We start from the raw sequence: 13,548 nt of genomic DNA on the forward strand, positions 1-13,548 counted from the left end.
TGGGAAGCTCGTGGGACGGTTCCAGAAGCTCCCGTGACTACAGAGAACAGTCCAGACGGGTGAGGCTGTGACCTTGCACACGAAGGCCAGGCTCCTCCTAGTGTGCCACCCAGCCGGGTGCGGGGACTACAGAACAGGACCTCGACTTGGCCCGGCACCTCTGCACCCTCTCCCTGTGTCTGCACACCCTCCCTCCCCTGGGGCAGGGGGTTTGGAAAGCATGTGGAGAAAAGTACCCCCAAGAGCAGGCCAGGGGGCCGCAGCCCTGCTGGGAGTGGGGGTCCACTGTACCAGTAAGAGCCCACAGCAGAGATGGTCAAGGGTAAAAGCTCGACAAGTGTTTTTTTTTTTTTTTTTAACGTAAGAATAAAACCTTCTTCCCTATCACAGTCAATGAAATGGGTTCAGAGGTGATGCCTGTGGCTGTATCCCAGAACCCCACCCTTCTGAGCTGCTCTCATCCAGAGCTTCAGGATGGGGTGGGCACGACCACCGCACACATAAGAAGACCCGACAACACTCACTCCCTGGCAGGACTCCGGCCTCACCAAGGCCAGGGAGACGTGGTGTGCATGAGAGCTGGTGCCCTCCAGGTGCACGGCCACTCCACCACCACAGGAGGGACGGCGCCTCCCCCCACGGCACACTGTCCCCACAACCTCTCCCCTGTACCCATACTCCATGCCCCGTCCCCACCTCACTCCCACATACCATTCCCCCTCTCCCCCACAGAGTGCCATCCCCACCTCTGCCTCATGGAGCACCATCTCCCCCACCCCACACACTGTCCCCCCTGCCCTGCACACCGTCCTCACAACCTCTCCCCTGCACACTGTCCCCCTTTCCCTGTGCACCTTCCCCCTGCCCTGTCCCCCCCTCCCCCACAGAGTACCATCCTCACTTCTCCCCCACACCCCACTGCAGCAGCAGCTTCTGGTCCTAAAAGAAAGTGTTCTGCAGCAGACCCCTGCGAGAACGTTTAAGTGCTGGACTAGAGAACTGTGTCCTGAGCATTTTAAAACCTTAATGTGGAAAACAAGGGCCGGAGAGAGGGTCTAGGGAACGAAAGGCAAGTATAAAGTACAGGGACACAGACAGTGGTCGAGAGCCACCACTGTGACTCTATCTGCCCCCTTGAAGAACCAAGCCACACGGGACCCCCGAGCTGGTCCTGGAAGCCTGGTCCCGCCTCATAGCAGCTCACAGGGGAACGTTACGTTACTCTCATGACATGATATTGCTTCTGGGCAGAGGTATCACCAGGGGGGCTCACAACCAGGCTGTGGGCAAACATTCTACTCTGAGCCACGACTAGGAGGACGGCCCAGTCTGTGCTTTCCGCAGCTTCCCCCTGCCCCACGGACCAGGCTGTCCTTGGCGCTCTGGGGCTCTTCCTGTCTGCAAAGAGTCTCACAGCCATCTTGTAGCTTATTCTAGAACAAGCAGTGTGCCATACAACACTGGAACAAACCAGAGCCAGCCATGTCTGTGCACACGGTTGGCTCCCTCTCAGCCACCCACAGGTACAGAGCCTTCTCAGGGGCTGTCTTATCTCTCCTGCCTCCCCTCAAGAGGGCCCGGAGCACAGAGGACAAGCCTGGGCATCCAGGCCGGAGATACTAAGTGCAAAGAATCAGAAGCTTCGGAGGAGAAACATCCTCACCGCTCCCACTGGACTTCTAAAAGCTACAGGAACCCTTTCTTCTTTTCTGACACCTTCTCACATTCAATACGAGTCCATTTTTAAAAGAGGTCTATTCTTTGTGTCCATAAAGACAGAAGTTAACTACATGCCAGGAAAACATCAAAGCCAGAAAACCGTTCTCCTCCTTCTGAGCTGCCTGACAAAGGTACAGAGCCGTTACATCACAGCCCCCTTGGGAAGTCTCGTCTCACCCCAAGGTATTCCTGGGCTGTCCTTTTTCATTTCAGTGGAAATGAGAGTGAGCAGGACACAGCCTGGGCCCTCGAGCCCACCTCTCACAGCCCACCAAGGTGCAGACAGGGGCCCAGGGGCCCAGGGGCCGTGAGGCCCATCCACCCACGGGAGGCGAGGTGCTACCTGGTCACCTTTCCCCAGCTCCAGAAAACAGCGTGTCCACCTAAGAGTCACATGTAACCCATCTTCACCTGTCCCATTTGGCTTTGCTATTAAATCAGAGAAAGAAAATACAAACAGCAAGCCCCCTCAACAGGCACAACTAGGCCATCAGGAGGGTGGCTGACCTGTACCCACCCTGTCCCTCTGGGTCCTGGGGGCCTGGCCTCATTCCTCCCTAACCTCAGTCCAGAGGTGAGTTGGCTCCCCGGGGGGGCACAGCACCTGAAAGTAAAGCAAGTGTGAGTCCCCTGGCAGGACTGAGGTGCCGGAGGGAAGGCACCAGCTGGGATGCCTACCCGCTCAGTCCAGGATGATGCTGCAGTGCCGCCCACACTGTGGAATGAATGGCCACTCCTGACATGGAGGTTCTCCCGGCCCCTTGGCTCGGGGCTCCTGGGGGCCATCGTATGCTTGGCTCTGGGGTGCTAGGCAGCCTTTCTGCCTGGGGCTGCATCTCCTCTGGCCACTGGCCCTTCCGGGGCCTTTTGGCTCACAGTTCCAGGTCAGGTTGTGGAATCAGCCAGGCACGTGACCTGGCTGGTGACCAAGCCCCCATCAAGAAGCCCCTTACTTACGAACCACGGAGGCTTCACCCCCTGGCCCCACTCTGGGTCTGAGCTGACTCCACAGGACCTGTACCCTAACCGTTCCCACCTCTTGGACCCAGCAAAGCTAAGAATGCAGATCCTATGCAGGGCAGTCACCCACGGGCCCTCAGCCTGCGTCCCGTCCTGTCACTCCCTCCTCCTTATGGTATATGGAACTGGTACTCGTAATGGACAGAAACCAAACTTGTCAATGTCAGGAAAGCAAAGGGTCAGATCTGGCAGAGGCCAAAACTCCCAGAGCTGTGTGTGGTCGCCCTAGGTGTCCCCTGCAGACCACACCGGCTCTCAGAGGAGGCACATCTGTGCAGTCACCCAGCCCAGAAGGGACAGATGCAGCAGGAGACCCGGAGGCACGGTCCACACCCTGGGCTTCAAGGCCATGGGTCAGGAAATGTCACTGCAGGGTGGATGTTCACACAGAACACAGGTGCATACAGAGGTGCAGAGCACACCCCCACCCAACTGCAGCCTCTGCCTCGATGACACTCACACGCTGACATCAGCCCGTCTGCACCCCTCAGAGCTTTATGGGTGGCAATAGGAGTGGACACCACACAGAAGCTTATTTCCATCTAAAGTTTAGTGCCATAAAAACGACCGGTCTGAGGGCTTGAACAACAGCCTGGAAAGCGTGCTCCCCTACCCGTCAGAGGGAATGCTGGAGCACCTCATTGCCCACGGTGGGGGCCCAGGTGGCCTCAGTGATGCTGGCCTTGTGGACATCGAGACAGGCAGAGCCCTGCACCCCATCCCGTGCAGGGACCGGTGCCCTGGTCACACCCGGCCAAGAACACCCAGTTTGCCTGCGGCTCCTTAAAACCATTTTAAACCAGAACAGCTCAGTCTGCACCTACTCTTGTGTGACTGTCTGTTCTGGCCCTCGGCCACCTTGCAGGGAAACCTGGTGGCCGCGGTGCTTGGGGAAGGGACAGGAGGGCTCCCGGAGAAGCCTGTTTCTTCCGAGACTCTGGGGCTTCGTTAGATTTTGTTGCTGCTGTTTCTGGTTGTGGCCACAACTGTTAAGAGCCAACACCAGAATGCCTGTCAGGCTTCAGAAGGACGCTTACACGCACGCACCCACCGTTTCCTGAACACGCTCTCCAGGTGCAGCTGAGGGGCTGCAGTCCTACCCCAAACTGGCTACAAGTCTGTGGCCCGGGCTCGGACTGCTAGCAGGGCTTGGGCCTCAGAGGCTGTGGGGCACAAGAGGCCATCCACGGGGCCGGGAGAGCATGGCCTCTCACCATGTCACACCAGGACTGAACAGCCAGTGAGGTGGGCTGGGGCGGGCACACGACCCCCACGCTGCTCTGGGAGATAGTCTTCCTCCTGCTGACTGACCTAGGGCCCTGGTGCTTCAGGCAGAAGAGACGGCTCGGACTTCAAACAGCAGGCAGGCGCTGGGCGTGAGTGAAACTGATTTGGCTCAAGAGAAGAATGACCAGGTCCCACTGCAGGTATGGCCCTGACCTCGGGCACAGAGTCAGGCTGCTGCCGCTCCCCAACACAGCAACCCTGTGAATGCCCTTGTGGCTCTCTCTTCCACATGGAGCCAGTAACCTCTTTCTACCTCCAGCACCAGGTGCCCCAACTTTGAGCTGATGCAACATGAGGGTGGGGAGCCCTGGCCCACTGGCTCGGGCTGACCTTCCACCTTGTCTTCCTTGAGTTCACCCAGCAAGGCATGTCCACCTCCGAGGGGATGGGGCCAGCAAGCGCCCGACTGACACTGTCAACTATCCATGCAGGAGCCTCAGGAACACGAATTTGCCTCTGACTTGCGATTGCACCTGAATTCCACGCTGACACATAATGCGGAGTACTTGGGGTCTGAGAGCCACACCAGACCCCAGGTTAATGCCAACAGCTCCTAGGCGTCCCACGTGATCAGAAGCTGGGCAACCTGCTGTGCCCTGCCTATGTCCATGCTGGTGAGTGCAGCTTCATGGACCTGCTATGACCAGGCCACATCCGTCCCTCCAGCGCTGTGTAGTCTTCCGGGCAACACTCTCCTTCCATGCCCACTAAGCTGAGAGGATGGGGGTGCCAGGGCATGGACAGGGTGGCCTGCTCCTCATGGCACATCTGCTGGGGTACACTCCTTGAATGCTGGACTACAACCTTCCCCTCCGTGCCCCTGAGAGCAAGGCTGAGGGAAGAGAAGGTGCGAAGGGAAGAGAAGAAAAGAATTTCCAGAACCATACAATCAGTTGTCTGAATGTGTTTATGTTTGTGTTTGACCACGGGGAGGGCAGAATAAAAGGTGGAGTGACTGCGTGTCCCGGGTGTGTGGTGGGTCACTCCTGACACGTTGGGCACTGTGGGCTCCGGGCTGCGCTGCCCACGCACGTCCATGAGCGCAGCGGGCTCGGCCGCACCCCCGCTTCAGATTCACGATGTGGGCTGTCACTCTCCGGAGCCTGAGCCCTGGGGGCCAGCGGCCGCGATCACGCCGGCCTGCGCAGCTGCTGTCCCACCAGGCTCCTCCACCCGGGACCGCTTGATCTCAGGCTCCCCAGTCGGGGAGATGGCAGCAGTGGGGGCAGCGGTGGTGGGGGTGGCAGCTGCTGTGACCACGGCTGGTGGCTCCTCGGGGCCCACCTCACACACGCGTGTCACCACCACAGGAGTGGATGAGCTAGCCTGGGCCGCGAGGAGCTGCAGGGGGCTGGTGAGGGCTGGGGGGAGAAACAGGCTGTGAGTGGGGTCTGGCAAGGACCAGCACCTACCTTCCAGAGCACAGGCCACATCACCTGCTGAAGGGCAATGTAAAGGCAAAGAGCCAGGTGGCAGCACGCTGCCTGCCCACCTGAGGCCATGGCCCTCACACCCCGCCAATGCCCCTCACCCCCAGGTCAGGTGGAGAAAGCTGAGGTCTGTATGTGGCTGTGACACCTGCCCTGCCTGGCCCCTTTTTCCTGACCTCCTACCCTGCTCTCACTGCCCCATCTGGCCCCCCACCTGGCCCCCTCCCCTGCTCTCACTGCCCTACCCTACTCACACAGTGTGCAAGAGCCTACAGTCCTGGGTACCCCGACCTGCCCGTGTTCCATTGCGGCCTCAACCCACCTGCCTTTCCCCCTGCCAGCCACCCCACAAGACACCATGGGAAGGCTCACTCTTGGCTCCTGTGCACCTCCTCACATAAGTGCCACCTACCCTGAACCCCACCCCTGCTCATCGCCCCCCCCCGACACCTGCTGTCCAGTGGCTGCAGCCCTGACCTCCTCCTGTCATCCCCTCCCCTGCCCTCTGCAGGCCTGGGGCCCCGTGGGCTCTGCCTCTGTCCCTGGTGCACTCTGCTGAGCCTACCCCCAAGCCTCACCGTAAGCGCTGCTGGCCAGGCCGCTGGCAGGGGCGGCGTGCTTCCCGTTCTGGGTGACAGCCCGTACCGGCAGGTGGTGCTGCCCAAGGGTCACTGGGGTGGCTGGCTGCAGGATGGTGACTGTGTGTCCAGGGACGCCCGGGGCCATCTGGCTGGCCACCGTCTGAATGACACGGCTGGTGGCAGGGATGGTGGCGAAGGCGATGGTGGGCTTCTCCTCCAGGCCTAGAGGACAGGACGTGTGTTAGACACAGCCCCTGATGGCTATGTGCTCTGGGTGGGCAGCAGGCAGCCTGCGGGCACCAGGCTGGGGCCTCCCGGCAGCCTGGCTCTCAGAAAGGAACCTCACTGATGGAACATATTTTGAAATAAAGACGACAAATAGGCTTTAGAAAAAAGTTTAAACACCTTGAACTTTAGCCACCCCAAATCTAATCTGAAACATACAGTATTTGAAACGAAGTGATTTGATTTTAGAGTTGTAACTTAGTCTTCTACCAAAACGCATTGCCCACTGTGACAGTAGTAACATGAGAGAGTCCTGAGAGATGAAGCCAATGGTGGTGGATGACCAGGAGCAGGTGCTGCTCAACATAAAGGCCCAAGAGGACCTTGCAGCGTGGGCTGCGTCTCCGTGTGTGCCCGTTCATGCCCAGACCCAGGACTCCGCAGCGTGGGCTGCGTCTCTGCGTTTGCTCGTTCACTCCCAGACCCGGGTTTCTACGTTCTGCTGGAAATGCTGCTAAGAGGCTCCTCTCTGGGGCCAAGGAGCCACATTCCCAGGGCCATCCTCCTGCCTCAGAAAATGTTACATTCCATTGGAAGCAGGACCCACAACTTCACTCAATGTCCCTTGAGGTGAAAATGAAATCCAAGGAAGTGCTATGTGCTGTTGATGGTGTTCCCAGACAGTTGAGGACGTGCTCAGGAGAACTGTCGGCATGGATGTTAAAGGAAAGATCCCCGAAGCCCCTGCCCCAAGGACAGTGCCGGTCCCACCCTGGGGCCCTCAGATCTCTACCCTGACTAAAGTTCTCCGAGACCCAGAATGCAGGCGCTGACCAGCCGCCTTACCTCTGGCCTCACTGCCCAGGTCCAGCACAGCCGTGCCTGGGGTGTCGTGGGTGCCGCCGGCCACACCCTGGCTGGCTAGGATGTAGCCGTTGGTGGAGCTGGCAGATGTGGTGACAACCCTGACCATGGTGACGGTGGGCGCCTGCTGCACCACATGGATTGCGTGGCCCGTGGGCTGCTGGGAGGCCACGATGGAGGCCGGCATGTAGGCAACGGGCTTGGCCACCAGGCTGGACGGCCGGGGCGGCACTGCCATGATGACCGGCTGGGTGCTGACTGGTGAGCCTGGACACAGAAGGGGCGCGTCAGGCCGCAGCGGGGTGGATGGCAGGTCCTGACCCCCTCCCACCGTGCCAACTCCTGCTGCGTTTGACACAAGGACAGACACGGTCCTCACCAGGTGCACTTTGGGAATACCGGTACTCGGGAACGGACGCTAACTTTGACCCAAAATCTGGGTCATGCGGAATGGGCGAGCCCTCCCGGGACAGGCACTCTGGGGTCTGCAGGCCAGTGGAGCGTGGGGACATGAGCCCGGGGTGGGTGGGTGAGGCAGGAGCACTCCTAGAAAAGAGACCACCATTGTCAGTCTGATTCAAGAGAAGGACAGTGAACAAAACATCCCGTGCATCCTTCCCTTGGCCCCTACGATGTACACCGCTCCGACACTCTTGGCAGCGACAACCTGCCCTGATCACAGAGACTTGGCATTTAAAGCCTCACTAAACACAGCGCTGTTTTTTGGCTTCCGGCAGGAGCACGTATTTCCTGAAAGGCCTGCCAGTCTCCCAGGATGTGACCTGGCTTCTGTGCCAGGACGTCACCGTGTGCAGGCAGACCAGGCCGTCACTGTGTGCAGGCAGACCAGGCCGTTGCTGTGTGCAGGCAGACCAGGCCGTCGCTGTGTGCAGGCAGACCCTCCACAGGGAGAACCTGCACCCGAGAGGGCATAGGGAGCTTGGAGCACGCCTGTCAAGCTGCTGCCACCATCTCACCCTTGTCTCTCCCTGCTCCTTATGAGGTCTCCTCACACCCTCCAACCAAGAGCCTGGCTCCACCAGAATCACTGCAACCATACTCTGCTGATGCTCATCACGTTTTTAAACACCACTCACGCTGCTCTCCCCATGTCAGCTTCTAAGAACCAGCATGTTAGAGGGGCCAGTGGTTTACTCAGTAACTTCGTTAACTGGTACAGAGGCTCGTCCGTCCCTAGGCATTCTTTTGGGGGAGGGTTAAATTTTTAAATGCCAAAAACAATACTGAAAATCTAAACACAGTCCTCTATCCTGGGCGACATGCTCCCCTACAGCTTGTAGATACCAAGCCGGCGCAGAGCAGGGCTTACCTGGATGACAGGGGCCCGAAGGGAGTCCGGAAGCAGGAGACGCCTCTCTGCCTCCGTTTCCGGAATGCCTGCTCCACGAGTTTGGCTTCTGAGGCAGGGTCTATTCGCCAAAAAGAACCCTTACCAGGCTCCTCCTGGGAACGTGGGACTTTGATAAAGTAACGGTTCAGAGAGAGGTTGTGTCGAATCGAATTCTGCAGGGAAGCAGAGGGGTCCATCATGACTGGGCAAATCGGCAAACAAACCCCTGCCCAGCCCATGCCCCTGATGCTGAATTATCCAGAGACACCGCTACAAAGTCACACGGGGGCCTGAACACAACAGAGGCGAGACCTAAAGGGAAAGCATGTTATGAAGACCACGGCACCAGCCCTCTGTGCTGGTGTACTGAGTTTACTGGAAAAGTGCAAAGCACAGTGGTGGTTTTTGCCTATCAAAATCTACCACAGGACTATAGAAGGTTCCTAATCAAAAGGGGGAAAATGTGGAAAAGAAATTCAAATTCTCATGGAATCCAGACTTTCTGGAGCATGGAGGCTGGATGACCCCCAAAAACTATTGCCTTGAGATAATCTTTAAACCTTAAACTAATTCTCTTGAAGTAATCTTTAAATCAAACAACAGTTCAGCTTAATTAGAAAAGAATGTCTGCCTTGAGCATTGTGGTCTTTTAAAGAACTATCTATATGAGACCAAATTGACAACAGCAACTCAAAAGGTTAGATAGGAAGCTTAGGGAACACTGAGTTTGTGTTGATCATGGTGAAACAATTTGGAAAAGAATATCAAGAAAGGTAGCACCACTTGAAGAATGTCACCAATGTCACCGAATGTGTGGAAACTGTTGCACTGATCTGTTTTGCTGTTTATCTTCACCAAAAATAAAAAATAAAAACAAAACAAAACAAAAATCCAGCATGGAGTACTACTGTTCTTTAGAGAGAAATCAAAAAGAAACACATGCCCTGGTCTGGGAGCACATCAGGACAAAAAAAAGACCAGATCAAGCAGTGCTCAAAATGCCTACTGAGTAAACCAATGAGCTGGTAATATCAGCTACAGATAAAATGTCAATGAGCACAACATGCAAAGACAGGTCCTTCAGTTCTAAGCAAAGACAAAACATACACCATTTATCCACGCAGACGCCCTGTATATAAACAATGCTGATGGTGTATTTCCAAATTAGCACAGGATTACAGAACACACAGCAAGCACAGACATGTAACCCGGTATATTCCAATCTTCACATTTCTAGACATCAGAAAGGGGGCCACTAATTACTGAAACTTCATGCAAAGGTTAAGTACTCGGCTGCTAACCGAGAGGTCATCGGATCAAACCCACCCAGTGGCTCCTCAGGACAACAGGCCTGGCGATCTGCCTAGATTACAGCTAGAAAACCCTACGGGGCAGTTCTGCTCGGTCATATGGGGTTGCTATGAGTCAGACTGACTTGCTGGCACCCAACAGCAATCTAAACGTAGGAGGACGCTAGCCTTGGTAGGGCTGCAGCTCTAACATACGTTAGCCAGACCATCTGTAATCAGTGGAGACATCTCCGTTTCTTTGCAGGTTTCTTTTAGGCAAAGTGGCATTCCTGTGACTGCTCCAGCGCGGTCGGAGGGCGCCCAGACTCACCTGCCAGCCCTTGTCAGCAGTCCGGTAGTAGGGATAATGCTTGGTGATGTGGGCATAGATCCCACTTAGTGTCAGCTGTCTGTCCTGGGCCGAGGAGATGGCCTGCACAATGAGCTGTGCATACGAGTAGGGGGGCTTTGATTCATCCTGTGGAAAACAGAGGACAAACACAGTGTTAGCCGGAAAACGTCCCATAGGCCTGTACAAGCTGCGCATATTAGTAAGGCGGGCTTCGACTCATCCTGTGGAAAACAGAGGACAAACACAGTGTTAGCTGGAAAACGTTGCACAGTCCCATCGACTCATGATGTCAAGTCTTCCCATAAGGATGTGTGAGTCTGGGTTACAGCAATCCCAACGACTCCCTCTACTTCATCGGTGGGCTTGCGCCAAACTGGGTAGAGCCATGCCTGTCTCATAGGAAGGAAAAATTAGATCTTCATCACAATTTTAATTCTGAGATGTCTCATCTCCTCCAATTGATTAAAAACCTCTGTTATCAGATGGGAATGAGCTAAGATACAAAGTCATATGGAAGAAACCTGCTGCCCCTCTCAAAGGCTGTGATTAAACCTCTCAGAGGCAGTTCTGTCCACAGCAGATGGAATAAGGACACAGGGTGGGGGGAGGGTATCAACTCGGGTGCCGATGACAAGTCATCAGCAAATATCAACGTGTATTACTTGGGCATGGAAAGGACGGAATGTCTGTGGTTGTTATGGATTGGTAAGTGTGTCCCCCAAAATCCTAACCCCTTACCTGTAAACATGACCCTGCTTGGAAATGGGGGTTCCTTTTGTTGTTAATGAGGGCATAAACAGAGTAGTGTGGGTCCTCAACCTGACCACCTCCGAGTTGTAAACAGAGGAGAGACACAGATACACACAGGGGAAGACAGCGCACGCTGAGGACCTGTCTATCAGCCCCAAATGCCAGGAGTTGCTGGAAGCCACTAGAAGCTGAAATGGACAAGGGAGGCCCTCCTCCTAGAGCCATGCTCTTAATCCTGACTCCCAGCTTCCTGAACTGTGAGAGAACAAACGCCTGCCCCCTTGTGGCGTTTCGGTATGGCAGCACCAGGAGGAAAACAGTGGTGCCTGCGTGTGGGTGCCTGCGTATAGGTGCCCGGCGCGCCCTCTGACCTTTGGGCTGTCCCCTCCAGACGCGTCTGCCTGCTGCTCTGATGCGGCCTTGGCAGCAAACTCCGCGGCCAGCTGCAGGTCCGAGGTCACGTTCTGGACGAAGCGGTAGCCGGAGGACCCCGCGCCGCGTGGGCTGGCCGGGCAGGAGTTGGGAACACTGGGGAGAGAGAAGACGCCTTGTGAATCTGCGCTCCTGAGAGAGGTGCTAGGCAGGAGTGGGGTCAGGACCCACGGGAAGAAGGGAAAGGGAAATCTGTGCACCTTCTGATTCCACACCCATTACCCCTTGCAGAAGCCCTCTGGACACCATGACCAGAGGCGGCAGACATGCTGCACTGTGGCGCTGATTCTGGTCATAGGCCGTGGCTGCCTGGGCCCTGGGCTTGAGGGGGGACGGGGGATGGTGGTGCAGGAAGGGGTCTGGGCTGCGAGCTTGCAGGGGGATTGGGGCCCCTGAGCTAGCAGGGAAGGTGGGGCTGGGTCCAGCTGCATGGCAGAGTCTGGTCCATTGTCCACCCTGCTCCTGGGAGCAGGACCGGCAGGGGTGGCACCAGGCAGGGTGAACCTGTCGTGACTAAGGGGTTTGCGTGTCAGCAAGTGCCCTCCCCCAAGAGCAGGGCCTAAGGGAGAGCCTTGACTCTAGGCGTCCTGTGGTCAGCCGAGCACAAAGGCACTGAAGGGCTCTAGCAGGCAGAAAAGGTCTCTGGGTGGCACAAATAGTTACATGCTTGGCTGCTAACTGGAAGACTGGCAGTTCAAGTCCACTCAGTGGCACTTGGAAGAAGGCCTGGCGATCTGTTTCCACAAGATTACGGCCGTTGAAAGCCCTCCGGAGCACTGTTCTACTCTAAGACACATGGAGTCACCAGGAGTAGGAGTCAACTCCACCAAAATGAGTTTCGGTTTCTCCCTCCAGCAGTGTCTAGGATGTTCATCCAGTACTTGCGCTCTCCACAAGATGGCAGTATAAGGGAAGGCCTGAGACACAGGACGACTTCACAGAGTAATAATTAAAGAACATCTGCACTTGGGCACACGCAGTCAGAGTACATGCCCCTGCTGGACTGAGGGTTGGCCGCCGGGGGTCGGGGGGCTGGGGGGCAGTGACACACATGGGCCTCCTGGAGGCACTGTCTCCAGGGAAGTCAGCACAGTCCTGGAGGCACTGACCCCAGGGAACAGTCAGCACAACTCGAGGGCTTCCTCTGAGCCAGAACACCCCTTCAACCAGGACACAGCACAGTTCAATCTCCCTCTGGTTCTCCTTGGCTGCTGCAGCAGTCCACAGCTGACAACCACCACCAAGTAAACCGGGTGGAGATACTTGAGGCTCTTTATCTGAGGGTGCTGGCATTTCAACCTCTCAACTCAACCACAAAAAAGACAAATCAAACCCATTACCATCAAGGCCATTCCTACTCATGGCGACCCCATGTGACAGAGTAGAACTGCTCTGTAGGGTTTTCTTGGCTGTAATCTTTGTGGAAGCAGACCACCAGGCCTTTCTTCCATGGTGTAGCTGGGTGGGTTTGAACTGCCAACCTTTCTGTTAGCAGTCGAACACCAACCATATGCGCCACCAGGGACCTCTCAACATACACCACTAACTCCGAGGCAGTGACGGGGCCATCTCCACACTGACCTCAGCTGCCTGGTCTGCGCCCCCCACGAGAACGGGCTCCCTGAACGTTGGGGTCAGGCCCGCTCCAGTGGGAAATCTTCACTCAGTTGATCAATGGTAAGTTTGGCCTGTTTCCTCTAATTTACTAAGACAGACTTTGGTCATCAAAATACCTCAAAGATTTAATTCTGAAATCCTTTGTTATAAAATATCCAGAGGAAATTGATGATCATGGAAAATATGTCTGAACCTCAGAAGGCAAAACCCAAAGAAAAGGCTGCTGTTCTCCAGAGACTGATTCAAACAGAACAATAAGGCTCGGGTGCCTCGTACAGGAGAGAAGGGCAGCGCTCCCCCAGGGGCACAGCAGCCCTGGCGCAGACAGCTGCTCTGGCTTGCTGGCCTCTGAGGGGCTCCTGGTCAGGACAATGTGAGTGTGCCCAGAGGGCTTCCTGACCTTCAGAGGACTCAACTTCCCAACAAACCCCACTCAGCTGTCCTATCACAGCAAGCTGTGCTGGTGTCAAGTTAGCCGTGACGTCACAGTCACACCTCCATCTAGATGGAAAGGTGGAGAGTGAGAGACCCCACAGCCTGTGGGTCGTGGCAGAGCTACCAAACGCCTGACTCAAAGAAGGTTCTGAGTGTTCCAGGCTGGGGGGGATGGGAGGCGGGAGGGGTTGGGCAG

The 13,548-nt window shown here is 56.2% G+C and overlaps 1 protein-coding gene across 1 annotated transcript in view; it reads right to left on the reverse strand.

Moving 5' to 3' along the window:
- Positions 1–2,276: 2,276 nt before the first annotated feature.
- The window catches only part of FOXK1 (forkhead box K1), a 79,562-nt gene continuing 68,290 nt past the window's right edge, over positions 2,277–13,548 (reverse strand). Inside the window, 8 exon segments of the mRNA XM_004380839.3 lie at positions 2,277–5,270; positions 5,272–5,387; positions 6,035–6,259; positions 7,109–7,393; positions 7,506–7,672; positions 8,457–8,650; positions 10,098–10,244; positions 11,240–11,396. Of these exon segments, the coding sequence (XP_004380896.3) occupies positions 5,157–5,270; positions 5,272–5,387; positions 6,035–6,259; positions 7,109–7,393; positions 7,506–7,672; positions 8,457–8,650; positions 10,098–10,244; positions 11,240–11,396 (1,405 nt within the window). The 3' untranslated portion in view covers positions 2,277–5,156.

This window comes from Trichechus manatus, unplaced genomic scaffold, assembly GCF_000243295.1.
Source record: "Trichechus manatus latirostris isolate Lorelei unplaced genomic scaffold, TriManLat1.0 scaffold00077, whole genome shotgun sequence".
In the NCBI taxonomy this organism is placed as follows: domain Eukaryota; kingdom Metazoa; phylum Chordata; class Mammalia; order Sirenia; family Trichechidae; genus Trichechus; species Trichechus manatus.